Raw genomic sequence first — 22,647 nt, 5'->3', positions numbered from 1 at the left:
TATCACAGCTTCGAGCTGGAAACACTATCGATCATTTATGCTCTTCGCAGATTTAGAATATATTTAGAAGGTGTACCATTTAAAATTATTACAGATTGTAACTCGTTGACTATGACCTTAAACAAAAAACAGATTAATCCTCGGATAGCCCGATGGGCGCTAGAGTTAGAAAATTTTGACTACTCTATCCAGCACCGTGTCGGAGTCAACCTTGGCCATGTAGATGCTTTGAGTAGAAGTCCGTTATTGGAAAAGGAATATGATAGTATCAATTCAGTTCTTAAATATGAAACAAATGACTTTGCAAGTCCTCGGTGCGCTTACCCTGTAGAATCGAAGCTGCTGTCTAGCTCTGAACGCCAGATAAGTCATATGAATAAATGTGAGTTAATAGCCGCTGTAGATTTGGATGACTTGGATGTTCAGATACAAATCGCACAGAATCGGGATGAGAAGCTCAGGGTACTTATGAGTAAATTAGAGAAGGAGGAGGTTGTAGGATATGAACTAGTAGACGGATTAGTATGTCGTAGGATTGGGGGGAAGATAATGCTTTGTGTTCCTTTGGAGATGCAAGAAAATGTAATTCGCACAACACACGAGAAAATCGGTCATTTAGGTACTGAAAAATGTTACAACCAAATACGCAAAACTTATTGGTTTGAAAATATGAGGGATAAAATCAGCAGATTTATTCAGAATTGTATCAAGTGCATTATATATTCTGCGCCAGCCCGTTCCAATGAGCATAATCTTTTTAGCATTCCTAAAAAACCAATACCATTCGACACCCTCCATTTAGATCACTTCGGTCCTCTACCAGCAATTAAGTCAAAGCGGAAACACATACTAGTTGCTATAGATGCATTCACGAAATTCGTCAAATTATATCCGGTAAATTCTACGAGTACAAAAGAGGTATGTTGCTCACTGGACAAGTATTTCAGCTACTATAGTCGTCCACGACGTATCATAACTGACCGAGGCACTTGTTTTACTTCCCTCGAGTTCAGTAACTTTTTATTGAAAAGAAATATAGGTCATGTGAAGGTTGCAGTGGCATCACCACAGGCAAATGGTCAAGTTGAGAGAGTCAACCGTGTTCTTAAGACAATGTTGAGTAAACTTACTGAGACTATAGACCATGCTGATTGGACTGCGAAATTGTCTCAAGTAGAATATGCGCTAAACAATACTGTCCATAGTACAACCAAACACACTCCAAGTGATTTGCTTTTTGGTGTTAACCAACGGGGTTGCATTGTAGATGAATTTACGGAATGCACTGAAGAAAAACTGTTGGATGAAACGACCAGGGACCTTGAGAAAACCCGACAAAGTGCACTTAGGAATATAGAGCGATCGCAGGATTACAACCTACAATACTTCTTAAAAAATAGTGTCCCCGCAAAGACATACTCGATAGGAGATTTTGTAGTAATTAGGCATGTTGATACCACAGTTGGAACTAATAAGAAATTTATTCAGAAGTATAGAGGCCCTTATATTATACACAAAGTATTGCCGAATGACCGTTATGTTATAAGGGATATAGACAATTGCCAATTGACACATTTACCATATGACGGCGTTATTGAAGCTATAAAAATTCGTAAATGGTGCTCACCAACTAACAATCGTCTCGAGCCTCTTCAGTCACCAACGGCAATAGGTCACACAACCTCAACAAGAACTGTCAGCTGATTGAGGTCAATCGTAAAGTCAGATTGGTCGAGATGTAATGTTCCCTACCCACTTGTAAACTAATTATTTATTCAAGTTTATATGTATCACCCAGTAGTTGTCATTTGTAGATATAAGATACACTAAACACTCTGTACCGAAAGAAGGAGCCATTTTATCCTTCTTCTTCCGGTGACAGCTAAAACGAGGAGACGTGCCAGAAAAATAGTAAGAAATAAATCGAAGTATATAAAAAGACATCTTTGCAATTTTAAAGACTGCGTTATACTAGCCTCATAAGCTACTGAAATTTTTTTCACCTCATAGTTGTCAAAAATTTACTCGCCGCGAACTTTGTTACCGATTCACACACGCTCATAGTCTGTTCCTTAGAACTTCGGACTAAAACCTGTGGAACTGTAAAACTACAATTTTACTCTCTCAAGTGAGAGTAATAGGAGAACAGATGCAGAAGTGCACGGGAACGCAAAAAGCACTATTTCCTGTAAAAACGTCAGTTGGTTTGTTTACATGTCATTGGTACAAAACTGATTTGGCTGAAATATCACTAAATAATTATTAAAATCTATACATATTCAAATATTTCGTTGTTATCTTCCTTTTTTTACATATATAAGGTTCTTTCCTTTCACCGCTTTCTGTTTTTGTTTGCAGATGCAAATCAGCTGATCGTTTGACACTTTTCATGAACTTACAGGAAAAAAAACTCCGGACTAAATCCTGTAACTTCTGACTAGGAACAGTTGCTCAGTTTCTCTCTCAAAAGTGTTCCCACCTACAGGTTTTATGTCAATAGGAACGACTTCCTGTAAGTTCTGACTAAATCCTGTAAACCCACCTGCTATTGGAACAGACTAATATTTTACACCTTCATTTATATATTTTCTAAATTAAATTATATATTTCCAACCACTTGTGTAAAATCACAGAAATTCACATTTGCCGCTTTTCTTCTGTTTTGTTTGTCTTTTCCGTGGTCGCCGCGAAAATAAAAAATCTGCCGCGGACAGAGTCAAAACGGAGACAAATTCCTGTTGCAAACGTTTCAGATACGGTCAAAATCGGCGCGGCACATTATCAAAGTAACGAGTTGTCTCTTCTTATAAATTTACCTTCTTTGGTAAAAATATATTGTAGAATATTAACTTAATTTCCCAAGCTTTTTCAGAGGTACTGAGCTCAGACAACTCTTCTAATTTTACAATGGGGGCTGAATTTTCGTCACTAAAAACAAATTCCTCGGCGCCGTTTGGTCCTTATGCCTCCATTCCTAGGTTCTGCTTGAGTTCCACGTTGGCGTTGCATTGTATTTCAACACTGTATGCAACAAGATACAATGATTTGAAGAAGTACATGATAAGTCAGAATCACGAAAAAATGCAAATTTTGACAGATCACATCTCCGAAGAAACAAAATTAAAAAAATTTCCTTGAATACGTGTTACCTTATTTCATGTATAGAACCCATGAAAAAAAAATTGAAGCGAATCGGAGCCATGACATAATTTTTTTACGAAATCCGTCCGACTTAAAAAAGAATGGCTCATATATTTTTACATAAAGCCACTGAGTTCCACCATTGTAACATTTATCAAAAGAATGAAAGTTAACTTGACTAGACCCATCTTGGCAGGGACGGAAATTGAGTTCTCAGTGAAGTATCTTGGGGTAACTCTGGACAAAAGAATCAATTGGAGCTCAAATCTCTCGAATGTTGCCAACAAGGCTACAAGGGCGTTTTATGCCTGTCAGAGACTTCATGGTAAGACTTGGGGGAATATCCCCCTAACTAACTATAGGTCTTTAAATACGGTAGTAAAACCCGTTGTTATATATGCGACACTGGCCTGGTGGCCAAAAGCAAAGCAAATAAACGCGGGTGCCACCTTGAGTAAGCTGCACCGAGTGGTCCGCGTGGCCATCACATGAGCTATACGCATCTGTCCAACGGATGCCCTTGACATGATTACGATGGAGCGCCCTACGGCTGCCCAATGCGATCAGCATGAAAAGTGGAGATCTTCGGGGTTATTTGGAGATTCTTAAGCCATTTCTAGATGATCCCAAGTTATCCTTTTACAAACCCTACAAGGTCAGAATTTCGGAAAGGGAGTGCTGCGAAGTGATTATAACTATGATTGACGAAGGGTCCCAGGTAAATATGGTATATCGACGGATCGAAGACGGACGACGGGACTAATGTGGCCGGTGTACTTGGACCAAGATTCCAGGAAAGTCTGCCACCAATGGGCACATAATAAACCGTATTCCAGGCAGAAGTCTTCGCAATCGAAGTCTGTGTTCGGGTATGTCCTTGTAGAAGGACTAACGGGGCCAGAATAAATATTATGTCGGATAGTCAGGCAGCCTTAAAGGCCTTAGACTCTTTTAAAATAGCCCCAAGGTTTGTGGACGGGAGCCCACAGTAGCGTAACGTTGGAGTGGGTTCCGGGACATGAAGGGTTTGAAGGCAACGAAAGGGTTTACTGTCTCGCAAAGCCTGGAGCCCAAAAGCGCTTGCATGGTCCCGAGCCTTTAGTGGGCTGGTGGAGGAAAGGCCAGAGCATATTCTAAACTGACTGCCCAAGTATCGCGAAAGTACACCTTGGGGAACGATTGTCTCTTCCATCCAAAAGTTGGAACATGGCCCTCTCCAAAGGGCTTAACTTCTTAAATAGCCCGAGGTTAGAGTGATTACAATTTAGCACAATAATCTCCTTAGGTTGCAGCGGCAGTATTCCTGACGTATTAATATTAATAATGATAGTAATATATATGTGTAAAGAGACATATATTTGTATGTCTGTGCAGTAAAATGGATTGTTATAAGCAGTTAATTTATTTTTATTGTACTAGCTCTCTTTTACGACTCTATTCTCTATTAGTGACAAAATCTTGTCACAGTGTTTCTTACGGAAAAATTTATGAAAAAGTTTAAATTTGTCAGTAAAAAATTATTTGTCAGCGACACAGAATTGGGCCATTAGTTTTACTTAGGGCCGGTTACTCAAAGTCTGGTTAACACTAATCTGCGGTTAAACATCGTTATCGACGTCTACGACCCCATGCATACAACAGGGAGTCGGTAACGTCGATAACTATGTTTAACCGGGGATTAGCGTTAACCAGACATTGAGTAACCGGCCCTTAGTGTTATGTTATCTAAATTTTTAATAAACTTGACATTGGAAAAATTTGGTAGGAAAATTTGATAGAGAAATAAATTTGTCCACGGCAACTCTGCATGGTATAGATGGAAAAGTATCGAGTATGTAGTTGTATTTACTCGTATCGTTTCCTTCCTAATCTCGATAAAAGTCAACAAACCGACAGAATTTGCAATAGAATAAGCTTTTACTGGAAAGAATTAAAAATATTGACGAAAATACTACAGAAGCTTCATCAATGAGAAGGGCTACGACACTGAAAGTAGGCTTAGAAACTGGTCATTTGAAATTTATAATGTAAAAATGAAAATACACACGTATTTGAAGTAAACAAATTTTTGGAAGCAAAAGGTATTGGTCTATTTGTATAAATAGTACGTATGTAGAATCACATTTTTAACGAAATTCAAGTCACATATGTATATCTCAAGCGAATGTGTTATAGTTAATGAACAAGACGCGTCTAATGGTACCCCCTTCCCTAAACTTTTTCAAAATCAATTTTAGGGGTTGAAAGCCCACCTAGATTACCTGATCTCGATAAAATTGGAGAAAAAATGCGTATGTCTTCGGCGCTTTAAAAAAAATCAATACTTCGATAAATAATGAAATTTTTTAATAAAATATCGCGTGATTTTTTATTACAAATTTTCTCCTGCGACCCTTTTTTATAAAAACCAGTACTTCAATAAACAATGATTTTTTTTACAAATATTCGCCAACGGCACTTTTTCATAAAAACCGATACTTCGATAAATAATGAAAATTTTTAATAGAAAATCGCACGAGTTTTTACTAAAAATTTTCCCCTGAGGCGCGTCTTGGGTTGGCTTTCCATTACATCGGTTTTTGGCTATTTTCACAAAACTATCACGATTTTCGTCATGAAACATGGCGGGCGTGTTAAAAATCGTATATATTTACATTATTTATCACTATTTTCACTTTATTAGTAATAGTATTTGGCATAAATGCAGTTGGGCTCCAAATCTCAAATTAAGAAAAAATATATTGGAATCGTTAGAGATGATTGAGCTGAGTATAACGGTATACTTCTTTTTTTGGGAAAACAACAACAACAAGAATTATCAAAGGCTAAAGTTCAAAACAAGTAATTTTTAGCAAAAAAAAAACGACTTCAACTCCCATATAAAAAAAAAATATATATATATAGATCTCACGACCTATGATCGGATCTCAACCAGATTAGTATGGGACCACCTCTGAGACACTGCCTTTCCGATGCAAAAGAATTATCGAAATCGGTTGACATGGTCCTAAGTTATGCGGTAACATACATAAAAAAAAAAAAAAAAATATATATATTCTGACGAACTGATATCCTCCTCCTTTTTTGGAAGTCGGTTAATAAGCAATTTTTGAAATCAAGATTTCTCAAAAACGAATGAATTGATTTAATCTCATTTAATAGGAAATTTGATTCCCTTTAATTTGGTATACATACTTTATATACATGTTGTATAGTTCTTACAAAAATTGAATTAATGTAAAATAATTATAAAAAAAGCTTACAAACCCTAAGTGCGGCCGACGGCGCCTACGCAGAAAGGTGTTCTCTGCAAAAGGTGTCCAGTGCCTTTTCTTCGCAACACAGAAACGTAATTCTACGTTGTGAGGGTTATAATCCCTAAGTGCGGCCGCAGGCCGCCTATGCAGAAAGGTGTTCTCTGCAAAAGGTGTCCAGTGCCTTTTCTTCGCAACACAGAAACGTAATTCTACGTTGTGAGGGTTATAATCCCTAAGTGCGGCCGAAGGCCGTCTACCCAGAATGGTGTGTTCTCTGCCAAAGGTGTTCAGTGTCTTTTCTTCGCAAAACAGAAAGAGAATTCTACTTTGTGAGGGTTATAATCCCTAAGTGCGGCCGAAGGCCGTCTACCCAGAATGGTGTGTTCTCTGCCAAAGGTGTTCAGTGTCTTTTCTTCGCAAAACAGAAAGAGAATTCTACTTTGTGAGGGTTATAATCCCTAAATGCGGCCGAAGGCCGCCTACGAAGAAAGGTGTTTTCTGCAAAAGGTGTTTTTTTTTTATAATTATTTAACATTAATTCACTTTTTGTAAGAACTATCCAACATATATGTATATAGAGTATAGAGTGTAAGAACTATCCAACATATATATAGAGTACGTATCCAAATTAAAGGGAATCAAATTTCCTATTAAATGAGATCAAAATTTTCAAGATCCATCCATTCGTTTTTAAGAAATATTGATCTCAAAAATTGCTNGAGTACGTATCCAAATTAAAGGGAATCAAATTTCCTATTAAATGAGATCAAAATTTTCAAGATCCATCCATTCGTTTTTAAGATATATTGAACTCAAAAATTGCTTATTTTGAACTTTAACCTTTGATAATTTTTGTTGTTGTTGTTTGCCCAAAAAAAGAAGTATACCGTTATACTGAGCTCAATCATCTCTATCGATTCCAATTTTTTATTTTTTTTGAGATTTGGAGCCCAACTGCATTTGTTCCTAGTATTTAACTAATTCGTTGGTAAATTCTTTGCAGTTTCACTAGCAAAGTTTCATATGAAAAAGAGCACTTAACACTTATATTTATAAATATATGATCTTTGCAATGTTCACGTGTATTTTGTGTACATTAAATGTATTCTATTTTATTTTTTAACAATATAAAACGCGTTTAATAATTTCACTACTCTTCATCGACAAAGTAAACAAGCAAACAAATCAAATTGGCTGAGATGGTGAATATAAAGGGTGCTACCACAAAATGTCGAAAATTCAACAAATTAAAACGTTTCACAAAACGTTTCATAATGAACTCGATAACAGTAGGGAATAAATGAGTATAATGTGTTTTTAAAATAAGTTAAACAAAAGCTCTGCATAAAGTTACCTCATCCTTTCCCAAGGCTACAAAGCTACGCCTACGCAGAAAGAAATTCTACGCAAAAATACTGTGGACCCAAGTAAAAATTGTGATTTATGGCCATTTTTCTAAGGGGTCCCTAGGGACCCATAGGGGGCCTAGGTGGTTGGGCGCTTTCAAAAAAAACACCACTTCGATAAATAAATAATGATAAATTTTCGCCTGCGGGCATATATGTAATACTTCTATATTGGCAGTAAGCTAACTTCTCAATGTGTAAGCATTCCGAAATCAAAGCGAGACAGTCTAGTACCGTTTTTGTCAATGTATTGTGTACTTGAGTGCCGTTTTTGTATATGTGTTGTGTACATGTTTATTTATAAACGTATGTGTTCCTTTTCTTTCGTACGTGTTTATTGATATATCTGTACTGTAGTGTTTTCGGACGGTACTAGCTCTTACTGAATGATAAATGAAAATTTGTATTAAAATTAATACTTCACCTGCGTCGCTTTTTTTTATATGAAACAGTATTTCAATAGATGGTGAATACAAAAACCCCCCACTTTTTTTACTCTTCTCATCATCTGGTAGCACCAATATCTGTGTTCATTTCCACCACTTCCATGTAATCAATGAAATTTTTATGGTGAATTGTGCAACTTTAAAAGTTAATAACTTTTTAAATAAAAGCTTCCGCGCTCTGGGGTTTTCACTTTTAGAATCGTAAAAAGCTCCTCTATAGGGCCTATTTTTTTCAAATTTGGACCGAATTTAAGGAAAATTTTCTCCGCGGTTTTTTATTAAAATCAATACTTAGATAAATAATGAAAATTTTTTATAAGAAATCGCACTATTTTTTTTTAAATTTTCGCTTGCGGTTTTTTTTAATAATTTTATATAATAAATTTTTATTGAAATCAATACTTCGCCTGCGGCGCCTTTTTACGTCAAACAGTATCTCAATATTAAATGAAAATTTTCATTACAAAACCCGCGACTTTTTTTTTACTATTTTCTTCATCTGGCAGCTCCAACATCTGTGTTCATTTCCAACACTTGCATGTAATTAATGAAATTTGTATGGTGAAATGTGCAATTTTAACAGTTAATAACTTTTTAATAAGAAGCCTCCGTGGTGTGGGGTCTTCACTTTTAGAATCTACAAAAGCTCCTCTACCCCCCCTCATATTTATTTTTTACAACGCTTTTATCAACTTGCAATGTTGTGTGTCCATACCACCATTTATACTAGGGGTCTTCATCTAAAGTGATAATGGGATAAATTGCTTAAATTCCCGCCTTTCATGAACGCACCTTGGTAAATAATTGCATAAAACTGTTTATTATTTAACTTTTCTTACCTCGTACATTGTGTTCATTTGCTTTTATGTGTTCGTAGCAAAGGTGACTACCTGGCAACCTGTAAGGGTTGAATTTTGCTGAAATTTATACATATATCCACCAAAGTCGTTTGATAAAGTGATACATTTTGGTTAAATAGATTTCCATACAAAGTTTGACAGTTCATTTATCAAAATGATAAATTGATCATATTATCAAGTTTATCAAGAGTTAACTTGACAAAATTGTAAATTCTTTCCATTGACGCTGCTCCAGTTGAGAGGACTTTCAGTTATATTTATTTATTTTTATTGCGGTGCAATAATTACTTTTTGAGAATTTCATCGGGGCTGCAAATGTCGGATGTATCCTCCTGACTTTCATCTTCACAATCTAGCATCATGGTAAGATCGTTGTTTAAACACCGTTGTTTTCCAAAGAATTCTTCATTCTCATTCTTTTTGTTGTTTCGGAATTTGTCACGCCATCAGCGTTTTTCGATTTTAGTTTTTGTAACTAATTTTTAATGCTTTCTTCTGTGACTGGTTAGATATACGTCTGTGCACTTGCACTTGCTATTCCAGGGACCGAAAATAACAGTTATTTTTTTTACGAGTCAAACTTGGCCTAATATTTTTTATTCCGAAATAAAAGTCCCTTCCGGATAATACACAAACCGCTTATTGTCATTAAACGAATTTAGTATCATATGAAAGATGACTGAAATAGCTTTGAAACAGAAATAACGAACGATGGCTACCAAATTCATATAGCTGACCCAAGGTTTTGTTCTATGGTAATTAATTAACATTTTTAGGCTATCAGCCCTATTCTGCGTTTCGATTACGTTCCGCATTCCGCTCCGCTGGAATAGAACTTAGGTATTCTGCGTTACGATCGAAACGAAAGAAGAAGAGGAAGACAGAAAACATCTTTCGAAATTAGCTGTTTGCCTAGGAATGTGTGAAATCGAAACAAAACAAAGAAATATTTGCCATACATACATGCATAGTATATTTTACTTAAATTTTTTATAAAATTTTATTATTTAAACCCACGAAAATAACAATTGAAACGTTATCCGTCAACAAATTTGCAACTTAGAAAAACGGAACTATGATCGGAAGATTGATCGAAAGGAAACGGAACGCAGAATACCAAAGTTGCCAAACGGAGAAAATTTCGATTCGAGTCGAAATGCAGAATAGGGCTGTATGTATCCATTGCGAGATTTAATGAAGATTTAGCCCTCTGACGAGATTTAACGTTAAATCTTTCGAGATTTGTCATATAAAATTAAATCTCGAAAGGCAGTAGATTTAAGTTAAAACTTCGTTAAATCTTCAATAATATTGATCAATAAATACAATTTGTTAGGTGTGGCATCCACATATTCACATGCCATATGTCAAATGACATTTGTATTTTCAATATACAGTTGCGGACATTGAAATCTAGCCGATTAAAAAAACATGCATTCTCGTATTCTTAGGGGTGTTTTTATATTTTGGTTAGTTTTAAAGCCAAATTATTAGTATATACATATCTTTTGTTTTAATAAATCAAGAATATATTATTTTAAAAACTAAAAATTAAGAAAATTATGTTTTATGATAATATAATGCAGAGTCTTCTTCGCTTCCTATAAATCTTTTACCCGCTACGACATAAAATTTAGAAAATTCAGAAAATGGTTCTGCTTCGATAGCATTGCACAAAAAATCCTCTAGAACTCAATTCGACTCAAGAAATGCATTGGCAATCATTTTTGCTAGCTAGGTCTTCATGATATGCCAAAGGCCTACGATTGGATTTTCGGCTTATGAAGAAGAGAGTTTATTTTCCCAAACCATTACCGAATTTTAAAAATTTTTCTTTCAGCAAATGTTGCTATTTACCGTTTTGTGTGTATTTCAATGTCTGCAACTGTATTTATAAAAACATATATAATCAAATGTCAAATATTTCAAAATGTGAACGTCAAACATATCTCGTTGTGGCAATGGGGACGGTTAAGGTTTAGCAACTAGATTTATTAAATCTTAATAGGTAGATCTTTTAATGGATATAGTATAGTAATTTCTACACACACTCTTAAGGCTGATTCACATACAACTTTCTTCGCTTTGCTTGATAGTTCTTTGCTTTGACATATAAGATCGATGTAGGCATATGCATGAGTATGCTCACATAAAAAACGTTTGAAGCAAAGCAAAGCAAAACGAAGCAAAATCTTGCACAANTATAGTATAGTAATTTCTAGACACACTCTCTAGGCTGATTCACATACAACTTTCTTCGCTTTGCTTGATAGTTCTTTGCTTTGACATATAAGATCGATGTAGGCATATGCATGAGTATGCTCACATAAAAAACGTTTGAAGCAAAGCAAAGCAAAACGAAGCAAAATCTTGCACAACTCTCAACTTTTGCCCGCTTTGGCTATCAGCTGTCTACATGTATCTTTTCTCGTGCGCTTGCATTTGCATTTAATGACAAAAATATGAAATTTTATTGCTATTATTAATGCATATTATTATATTGTTATCTATTTTGCAGAGAAAATATATGGAGGAAAAGGAGAACGCAAAAGCTGTCAAAGCGTTTATTGTAGCATACCTTCTGCGTTTCACGCTTTGTTGTCAAAGTTTGAACTGTCAAGCAAAGCGAGGAAAGTTGTATGTGAATGGCCCTTTACACATTTTGACAGTTTATGCCGGCAAAGCAAAAACAAAATACATGTAAATTTTTGTTTTTGTATTCCTGCTATCACCTTATATTAATTTGCCTTGCGTGGTATATTAAAAAGTTGTTTTTTATTTTGTTTATTTTCTACTTTTTAGTCTTGCCTGTATAAAATTTTGCAATAGATATTAAAATAATTCAACTTGCAGTGAAAAGAGAACAGAAGCCTATGCAAGCAAAATGGTGTTTGCTCACATTTAGTATATGCCTTCATATGTACATACNTATTAAAATAATTCAACTTGCAGTGAAAAGAGAACAGAAGCCTATGCAAGCAAAATGTGGTTTGCTCACGTTTACTATATACATATGTACATACATACCAGGGTTGTTGCGAATATTCGCATTCATTAGCATCCGCGTAGTTTCCGCATTAATTTTAACATTCGCATTCGCTTTCGCATTCGCAATAATCAATGCGGATCTTTTGTGAATGCGAATATTGAAGGGAACGAAAATAATTGTTATTTTTTTTACGAGTTAAACTTGGCCAAATATTTTTTATTCCGAAATAAAAGTCCTTTCCGGATAATAAACAAACCGCTTATCCAAATTAAACAAGTTTGGTATTAAATGAAATGGACTTAAATAGCTTTAAAACCGAAATGTCTAAACTAGGAAAGACACCTATTGAAAAATATTTCAATAATACTATGTCTCCATTAAAAGATCTACCTATTAAGATTTAATAAATCTAGTTGCTAAACCTTAACCGTCTCCATTGCAACAACGAGATATGTTTGACGTTCACATCTTGAAATATATGACGTTTGATTATATATGTTTTTATAAATACAGTTGCGGGCATTGAAATACACACAAAATAACAACATTTGCTGAAAGAAAAATTTTTAAAATTCGGTAATGGTTTGGGGAAATAAACTCTCTTCTTCATAAGCCGAAAATCCAATCGTAGGCCTTTGGCATATCATGAAGACCTAGCTAGCAAAAATGATTGCCAATGCATTTCTTGAGTCGAATTGAGTTCTAGAGGATTTTTTGTGCAATGTTATCGAAGCAGAACCATTTTCTGGATTTTCTAAATTTTATGTCGTAGCGCGTAAAAGATTTATAGGAAGCGAAGAAGACTCTGCATTATATTATCATAAAACATAATTTTCTGAATTTTTAGGTTTTAAAATAATATATTCTTGATTTATTAAAGATATGTATATACTAATAATTTGGCTTTAAAACTAACCAAAATATAAAAACACCCCTAAGAATACGAAAATGCATGTTTTTTTAATCGGCTAGATTTCAATGTCCGCAACTGTGTATTGAAAATACAAATGTCATTTGACATATGGCATGTGAATATGTGGATGCCACACCTAACAAATTGTATTTATTGATCAATATTATTGAAGATTTAACGAAGTTTTAACTTAAATCTACTGCCTTTCGAGATTTAATTTTATATGACAAATCTCGAAAGATTTAACGTTAAATCTCGTCAGAGGGCTAAATCTTCATTAAATCTCGCAATGGAGATATAGCCTTATAAACAATTTATGAGATTGAAAATGAAAAGCATGAGGCGCATCAAGGCGTATTCAATAAGGTGGTATCGGTACGACAATAACAAAATGTACATGTATTTTGTTTTTGCTTTTGCGGCGAGGACTGTCAAAAATTTCATACGAAGGATGTGAAAGAGAACAGAAAACAATACACAATCAACTGCTTCAACCAATCAACAGCAGCCATTTGACATATGAAGACGTGAGGCGAAGAAAAACAAAAGGGTGCTGCTATCACCTGTTAAATACGCCTTGAGGCGCATGTAATAGACCTGAATTGATATGAAGAGTAATATATGTATGTAGGTAGATTTCAAATTTGTACTTTCTCTGTAGAAATTTTAGGTCTATGTTATGTAGTTTCACTATTGTCAATTAAATCTAATGCTTTGTATTGCATGCGCTCCACGTTTTTCGTTTTCAATCTCATAAATTGTTTATAATGACTTTTGCTAAAATTTCAAAATCAAAACTTATCAAAACAAATTCTATGAGAGTGAGATATTATTTTCTAATTTTTAGCATTGTATTATATATGTAATACTCCTATATTGGCAGTGTTATGTCTTCTTTTGCTTTTTATTCAACGACTTACAATTCAATAGAGAAGGTAGTTATAATTCATGTTAGCGATGTACAAACTAGGAATGATACTTATTGAGTAGAGTTACCATACTTATGTAATAAGTAGTTGAATCTAATAAGTGAAGATACATAATAATCTCCCCCGCTAGTAACATACATAGTCTCGGAGACGAGATGAAGGGTTTCGTGTTCTTTCCGAGCGCCTCACTGCTTCGCCTCGTGCTTGGAATTCTTGTTCTCGTTGTTGTCCCTCTGGCTGGCCTTCTTCGCTTTGTTGATTGTCTACCTCAGGGGATATCCGATGCTCGATTAATACTTCCTGTGGGTGTTTGGATTTTCTTTCGTTTTCCGTCGTGCCTCTATGTGTTTTCATGTCTCCAATGCTTGATTTATACAATTGATTATTGTGTCGCTTAAGACTGTATCCATTGTCAAGGTGAACTTGATAATGCAGCTTCCCGTACTTCCTTATTACTACTCCAAACTTCCAACTTGCTTTGTTTTTATCGAACCACTTCGCTTGTACACGGTCTCCCACGCTGAATTGTCGGTTTGGCCCCAAAGACGTAGCTTGCGTTGTTGATTTGTATAATGGCCGAATAGCATCCAGTCTACTTCGAATTTTCCGACCTAAGTACATTTCTGCTGGCGTTTTACCATTTTCTAAAGGGGTGATTCGGTAGCGACAGACAATTTCTTGAACTTTCTTGCGGATTGGTGTGTTGTCGTGCTGCATAGCTTCTAGTTTATATTTTAACGTTTGGATATGTCGTTCCGCTAAGCCGTTTGTAGCTGGATGGCCCGGTGCGATGAATTTTTGAATTATACCATTTTCTTGACAGAAGGATTTGAAGGTTTTACTCTGAAAAATCGTTGCGTTATCGGAAACTAATACTTGGGGCTGACCATGTGTTGCAAAAATATTTTCAAGTAATTCAATCGTGCTTTCAGATGTGGGTGCACTTCTTCCTACTTTCACTTCAGACCACTTAGATTTCGCGTCAACAAGAACGAAGAAATAGCAATTCTGGTATGGCCCTGCATAGTCCATGTGAACTCTTTCAAAGTTTTCTTTTGGTTGTTCCCAAACATGGGTGGTGATTTGTGGCGGGTTCCTCCTAACCAAAGCACAATCACGGCATCCTTTTACCATACGCTCTATATCTGCATCGATGCCTTTCCAGTAACAATACCTCCGAGCCAGTTGTTTCATTTTCACTACTCCGAGATGGGTGTAATGGGGTTCTTTTAATATTTCGTTGCGTAAGGGCATTGGAATTATTACTCGTTGGCCTCTTAGTATAATACCACCTTGTAGCGAGTATTCTGGATCTTGGTTTTTTCCAATTTTTAAATTTGTTCTTAATTGAGCTAGTTCCGGGTCGTTTCCTGTTTCTTTTTCAATAGATGTTACCGTAACTGCATTCGTGGCAATCGTATTTATTGTCTGCTCATGTACTGCTGTTACTTCTTCGTCTAGGAAATGTGTGAAGCGATTTGACGAATCTTTTGCGGGGGCCCTGGATAAGCAATCAACGTGCGCAATTTGTTCGGATTTCCGATGTTTCATTTTGTAGTTAAATCCTTGGAGAAAAGATGCGTATCTAAGGAGGCGTGCCGATGTCATTGCCGGAATTTTTTCGTTTTGATGTAAGATTCTTGAAAGTGGGCGATTATCTGTCACTAACGTGAACTCTCTGCCATATAAATATTGGAAATATTTATCAACTGCAAATATTATTGCAAGTGCTTCCCGATCTAGCTAACTATAATGCTGCTCTGCTTGAGTAAGAGCCCTTGAAATGAATGCAATAGGATGCTCTATTCCTTCCACTTCGTGGGCAAGTGCTGCTGCAATGCCTGTAGGGCTAGCGTCACATGTTAGCGTTACCGGTAATTTTTCATTGTATGGCATTAAAATTCGATCAGTTACTATTTCATTTTTAAGTTTTTCAAAAGATAATTGACATTCATTCGACCATTTGAATTTAGTATTTTTAGATAATAGTTTTCTTAACGGGGTGGTAATTGTTGACAAATTAGGAATAAACCGTGCATAGTAGGTTATCATTCCTAGAAATCTCCTTAGTTCGTCTATATTCTTCGGGGCAGGAATCCCTAGAATTGCCTTGACTTTTTCCGGACATTTTGTAATCTTGTTGTGCTCTACCGTATATCCTAGGTACTGAATTTTTTCTTTGTAAAATTGACATTTATCTTTATTAACGTGCAGGTTATATTCTTTTAGCTTATTCAGGCATTTCTTCAACCTTCCTTCACATTCTTGCATTGTTTTGCCGAACACAATGATATCGTCAAAGTATGATGATGTTCCTGGCAGACCATATAGAATCTGATCAAGGATACGATTGAATTCACTTGGAGCTGTTTTAATTCCGAACGAAAGTCTGTTCATGCGGTATGTACCTCTATGTGTCGACTCTCATCATCTACTTGTACATGAAGATATGCTTTATACAAATCGAGTTTACAGAAATATTTGCAGTCTTTTAGATTGTTAAGTATTTCGTCGACTCTTTTAATCGGGTAATGAGCCGCTTCTAATTGTGGATTTACTGCGATTTTGTAATCTACGCATAGACGCACTTTCCCGTTTGGCTTAGGAATAACTACTAATGGGGATCCCCAGTCGCTGGTGCTTACTTGCGTTATAATTCCCTCATGCTCCCATTCGTCTAATTCTTCTTAGACTTTTTCTCTTAGTGCGAATGGTAATTGACGCTCTTTCAGAAAAATTGGTTTTGCTCCTACCTGTCTACAAATACTTCCGGGTACTCTGTTATTAAGTTCGCGATCGAATTTATGCTGCAAATAGTTTTATTTTCTGCTTCTTTGTCACTATCTTCTAGTTTTATTCCTAGCCGGAGAATCCAGGCTCGACCTAGGAGAGGGGAATGCTTTGACAATACAACATACATTTCTTCTAGTGACTTGTTATTTTTATACTTTACATTTACTTTTGCCACTCCTTTGGGTAAAAAAATGTCGCCTGTGTATGAACGGAATGCGATGTTTGACTTTTGAAGCTTTACGTTTAATTTCAATTTTTTAAATTCGTTCTCTGGTAACAACGTGTACCCTGCCCCCGAGTCAATTTCAAATTTTTGACTTCTGCCTTCGATGAGCACTTTTGCATAAACTTTTTTATTTCTTTTGCTAAAATTTCTGATTTACTGTATATGTCTATGATTTTGTGTATGCTTTCACTGTCTTCTTCTGAAAAATCATTATCTGATTCTGTAATTTTGTTTGTCGCTTTCGAATATCATCTTCCTTTCATTTTGTATTGTATACATACATCTTTTACATGCCCTGTCTTGTAACAGTATTCACACTTGAGCTTCTTCTTATCTATCCTACAATTCTTTGCTGTATGGTTTTTCCGCGCGCATCGTAAACACGAGTTTTCTAACCCTAATTTTTTGTATTACTTCATCGTACTTCAATTCACTAATGTTTCTTGGCGATGCCAGAGTTACTAGGAGGGCATAATTCGATGCTCCTATGTATTGTAATAAGAGCTTAGTACATAGATCTTTATTTTCGAAAATACCTTTAATTTGCAAATGTAGTTCTAGACGATTTTGCATTAAATTCGTCGAAGGTAGTTAGAATGGAGATACTTGCGTTGGTTGCTCCTGCCGTTGGTTGTTGTTGTTGCATGGCTGTAGCCATGTTGTTGTTGTAGCGGCACTACTAAGCCCCGCCTGTTTCGGGTCAACTTTTAATCATTATCGTCAAGCTCAACTAACGGTAGGCCCAGGAAACGAGCTGTTTCGATGGGGTCGGACCAAAGGGAGTGAGGTGTTAGTTGAGTCGGATTGAGCTGGCATGTGAAGAGGTGGTTGGTGTCGTGGGGGGAGTCTCCACATGCCGGGCACTCATTTGGGATGTTTGGGTCGAGTCTGGACAGGTAGCTGTTTAGGCGGCTACAATATCCAGACCGTAACTGAGCCAGGGTAACGCGGGTCTCTCTAGGTAACTGAAGCTCCGTCTCTTCCACAGGTGGTGATTGGGCTCCGATAACGACATTCCTAGGCCGGGAGTCGAGGTAGGTGGAGACAGACTCCCTATGAATGTCGTTAATCGCTCGTCTGTACGTCATTGGGTCCAGTGGTTGGTCTGTGTAGGTCTGGACTGCGTCCTTGTACATGAATAGGTGCCCCCTGACGTGCCTGGGCGGAGGCTCCTCCTCCAGCAGTGGTCTGTTGGGGTGTTCACTTCTGTGACACCCCACCAGAAACTGCTTACAGAGCATCTTGTTGTGTTCCCTTACGGGGAGCACTTGGGCCTCACTGTGTAGGTGGTGCTCAGGCGTCATCAGAAGGCACCCAGTCGCTGTCCGGAGTGCGGCGTTCTGACAAGTCTGTAGCTTCGTCCACTGCGTCCAACTAGTCCCCGGTGACCAAACTGGCGCTGCATAATTTAGAACCGGCCGGCCAATTGCCTTGTATGTTGCCAGCAACGTTTCTTTGTCTTTGCCCCAAGTGCTGCCGGCGAGCGACTTGAGGACCTTGTTGCGGCTCTGTACTTTGTTGACAACTGCGGTTGTGTGCGCGGAGAAAGAGAGCAGGCTATCAAAGGTAACCCCTAAAATTTTCGGGTTGTTCACCGTCGGTATGGGTGTGCCGTCGACGTGAATGCCTAATTCAAGCCTGACCTCCTTCGTCCAGGTGGTGAAGAGGGTCGCCGTTGATTTCGTTGGGGAGAGGGTTAGGCTCCTTGCAGTGAAGAAGCGAGAAAGGCTGGAGAGATAGCCGTTTACTTTTGAGCAGAGGTCATCAATTCCATTCCCAGACGCCAAAATCGAACAGTCATCAGCGTACGAGATCAGGGAAACTCCTTCAGGTGGCTGGGGGAGTTTCGAGATATAGAAGTTAAAAAGTAAGGGGGAGAGAACACCACCTTGTGGAACCCCTTGTTTTATTCTTCTTGGTTTCGAGGTTTGATCTCTGAAGATTACTGATGATTGTCGACCACTCATATAATTCGCCGACCATCGCTTCAGTCCCTGTGGGAGAGAGGAGGCCTCAATGTCTTCTAGCAGCGTGGAATGGCAGACGGTGTCAAACGCCTTTGACAAGTCCAGCGCTACTAGGACAGTTCTCTCACAGGGGCGGTTTCGATTTAGGCCGCGGGTTATCTGGGTGTTTATGGCGTTAAGTGCTGTTGTTGTGCTGTGCACTTTACGGAAGCCATGCTGATGTTTCGCTGGGGTTAGGTGGCAGGTGAAGTATGGGAGCAGCAGGGCCTCAAGTGTCTTCGCGACCGGGGAAAGGAGCGTTATCGGGCGATAAGAGTCTCCTCTGTTGGCGGGCTTCCCCGGTTTCAGCAGTGGGACCACTCTCCCTGATTTCCACACATCAGGAATGATGAGAGTGGTCATAGACAAATTGAGGACCTCCGTGAGGTATGCTACCCCCACAGGCCCCAAATGTTTCAACATCAGCATACAGATTCCGTCGGGTCCAATGGCTTTGGAGGCTTTCGCCTTCCCGATGGCCCCCTTTACTTCACCGCTGGTGAAAACAAGTGGTGCATCGTTTTTGGGCAGTTTGTGCAGCCTCCTGGTCACTCGACGTTTGGCCTTGTCTACCGAAGGATGCAGTGTGAATTGCCGACTGAAATAGTTCGCGCATTTCTTCGGGTCCGATGAGGCGTGACCTTCGAATGAAATTTCCACTCTGTCATCACGCTTCGTCGGGTTGGACAAGGACCTCACGGTTGACCAGAGCTTACTCACACCAGAGGTGAAGTTACAGGCCTTCAAGTGCTCTTCCCACTTTGTCCGCTTGTGTTGATTTACCAGTTGCCGAATCTCCAAATTAAGTTCCCTCAAGCGAGGGTCCCCGGGGTCGACCTGGCGTAGGTGGTCACGCTCATTTGCTAGTACAGCTGCTTCAGCCGGGAAATTTGGGCGGACTTCCGCGATGCGTCCGGACGGTATGAAGCGAGCTGCTGCGGCTGTGACTACCTTGCGGAACTGGCGTTCGCCAGCATGTACGTCTGTGGGTGTGGGGAGGGCGGCGAAGCTGCTCTCGGTAACTTCCGCGAAGCCGTTCCAATCAGCTTTGTTGAAGTTGGTGTAGGTTCGGTGATCCGCGGGAGCAAAGTCGGTGGGCTTATTGATCGAGATGATTATGGGCAGATGGTCTGATGCTAACGTTAGCATAGGTCGCCATGATATGCTATTTATCAGACCAGCGCTAGCAATTGTTAGGTCTGGCGAGCTGCTGCAGCTGCCCACAATCCTGGTGGGGGCGTCGTCGTTCATGGTGCAGAATGTCGAATCGTCTATCTGCTCAGCCAAACTGTTTCCCCTCCGATCATTGGCCAGGCTTGAGTGCCAAAGATCGTGGTGCGCGTTGAAGTCACCTACTACCAATCGGTTTTCGCCTCTGAGTAGCGCACCTATGTCAGGGAGATATCCAGCCGGGCAGCAGGTGACAGGGGGTATGTACACGTTAAATATTTCGAGCTCGACATCGCCTGACCGGACAGCTATGCCCTGACATTCTAGGGTAGTGTCCCTTGGGTCGATGTCTTCTTCGATTAGCCGATACTGCACTGTGTGGTGTAGAATGAACGCTAGTCCACCACCATTATCTCGCTCGCGATCTTTACCGAGCACATTGTAGGCGGCGCAACCCAACAGAGTTGAGTTGCTGTGCAACTTCGTTTCTTGGACCGCAGCTATCAATATGCCGTGCCGACCCATGAAGACTGCTATCTCCTCAATCTTGCTCTGGAGTCCGTTGCAGTTGAGTTGGAGTACGTTCATGTGCCTTGGGAGGCTGGTCGCGATACGGGGGGTCAGAGAAGTGTGGGGCCTACCTTGGGCCTGTTGCGCCTGACGCAGTTGCTGTTGCAGCCTGATGGTAGGTGGCTGCGATATGGGCGTTGTTGTCTGCGTCGGCGGTGCACTACAGCAAGGGGCGCTGTAGTTTGTAGTCCACTCGCGTGTGGTGCGTAGACCAGAACATAGCCGGAAGTGGCACCAGCCAAGGCATGTGTTGCATTTGACTGATGTCACATTCCGGTATATTCTGTTCTGGCACACGGAGCAGATGGTGTGGGCAACCAGTAGCTGCTGGTTGGCTCGCGCTCGCGAGTGGGACCGGCCGGTAGGTTGTGTGGGAGGGGTGTGTTGGGAGGTTTGCTGTTGCTCAGGGGAGCTTCTAGGGGCCGTGCAGGCTCTTCGGGTGCTAGGTCGCACCCGTGCATTACGCGAGTGGGTAGCCGTGGAGGCTGATTGTGCCATTTGGCTTGAGCAACAGGGAGCCACAAAGTTTGTGGTCCACTCCCGGTGAGACCTAAGGCCAGAGCAGGTTCTTAGGTGACTCCACCCGTTGCAGGAGTTGCACCTAACCGAAGTGGAGTTCGGGTGGAGTCGATTCTGGCAAACACAGCAGAAGTAAATTTCAGGTCCGGGGTTGGGCTCTACGCCCGCCCGGAGAAGAAGGATGCGGAGCAATCCGGCTGCAAGGTATTGCTCCATGGACGGATAATGATTAATGGGTATTGCCGATCTAGACGGGGTTAGATCGCCGAAACAACAGCCCTTGGTCGGGTGAAACCCGAGTCATTCCGGTACGTAGAACCGGCTGTCGTGGGAATGATGGCTGTAGCCATCGATGACAATGCTGTTATAAGGCTGTTGAGTTGCTGTGCATCCATTTTGCACAGCTTATAAAAATTTTCACCGACGTCGCCAATCTGTTATGTCTTCTTTTGCTTTTTATTCAACGACTTACAATTCAATAGATAAGGTAGTTATAATTCATGTTAGCGATGTACAAACTAGGAATGATACTTATTGAGTAGAGTTACCATACTTATGTAATAAGTAGTTGAATCTAATAAGTGAAGATACATAATAATCTCCCCCGCTAGTAACATACATAGTCTCGGAGACGAGATGAAGGGTTTCGTGNCACATAATAGGCAGTAAGAGCTAGTACCGTCCGAAAACACTACAGTACAGATATATCAATAAACACGTACGAAAGAAAAGGAACACATACGTTTACAAATAAACATGTACACAACACATATACAAAAACGGCAACTCAAGTACACAATACATTGACAAAAACGGTACTAGACTGTCTCGCTTTGATTTCGGAATGCTTACACATTGAGAAGTTAGCTTACTGCCAATATAGAAGTATTACATATATGCATTGTATAGGCTTACAAGTATGGAAAGCGCCATTTTGTTTGTTTACATTTGAAAACAGCTGAGATCACCTGATTTTCAATTCTCTCATTCTCCGCACAGAGTTACATTCAAGTTTCAGAAAAAACTTTAAAATGTAAATTGAGAAATATTTTAGAAAAATGTGTTTTTATTCATTTCAATTGATTAAATAAGAAATTAAAAATGCTTGCCAAGTCTTGCATTTCCAATAATAACGATAAATGTGTATGTTCCAGGCAATAATTTAAAATATTTGTGAAACTTATCGTTTTGCGCTAAAATCCAACAATGTGTGTAAAATTCGTAGTCATTGTTTCTGTTTTGAATACGATATTCGTGCCTGCCGGTGGAAAAAATAGGTAAATTTGCATTTATTTTTAAGAAAACATATAAATTAAAATATATTTCTTTCCAGAGCGACATACGGAAAAGTAAGGTGATAAATTTGTATGATAAATACCGCGGAAACTCTTTTGCATAAAAATTTCTATTCTAATTTGCATT

At 38.7% G+C, this 22,647-nt stretch overlaps 1 protein-coding gene across 1 annotated transcript in view; it reads right to left on the bottom strand.

The window, feature by feature from the left end:
- Cox17 (Cytochrome c oxidase copper chaperone COX17) overlaps positions 1–21,656 on the bottom strand; it is a 75,352-nt gene extending 53,696 nt beyond the window's left edge. The window contains exons 1-2 of the mRNA XM_017622046.1: positions 21,576–21,656; positions 17,571–17,618 (exon numbers count right to left, since the gene is read on the bottom strand). Of these exons, the coding sequence (XP_017477535.1) occupies positions 17,571–17,618; positions 21,576–21,620 (93 nt within the window). The 5' untranslated portion in view covers positions 21,621–21,656. The remainder of the gene's footprint in view (positions 1–17,570; positions 17,619–21,575) is intronic.
- Positions 21,657–22,647: the final 991 nt, after the last annotated feature.

The sequence above is a fragment of the Rhagoletis zephyria genome, unplaced genomic scaffold (assembly GCF_001687245.7).
Source record: "Rhagoletis zephyria isolate East Lansing unplaced genomic scaffold, Rhagoletis_zephyria_1.1 Rzeph_scaffold_02684, whole genome shotgun sequence".
NCBI classification, from domain to species: Eukaryota; Metazoa; Arthropoda; class Insecta; order Diptera; family Tephritidae; genus Rhagoletis; species Rhagoletis zephyria.
This window is presented reverse-complemented; position numbering and strand designations above follow the sequence as displayed.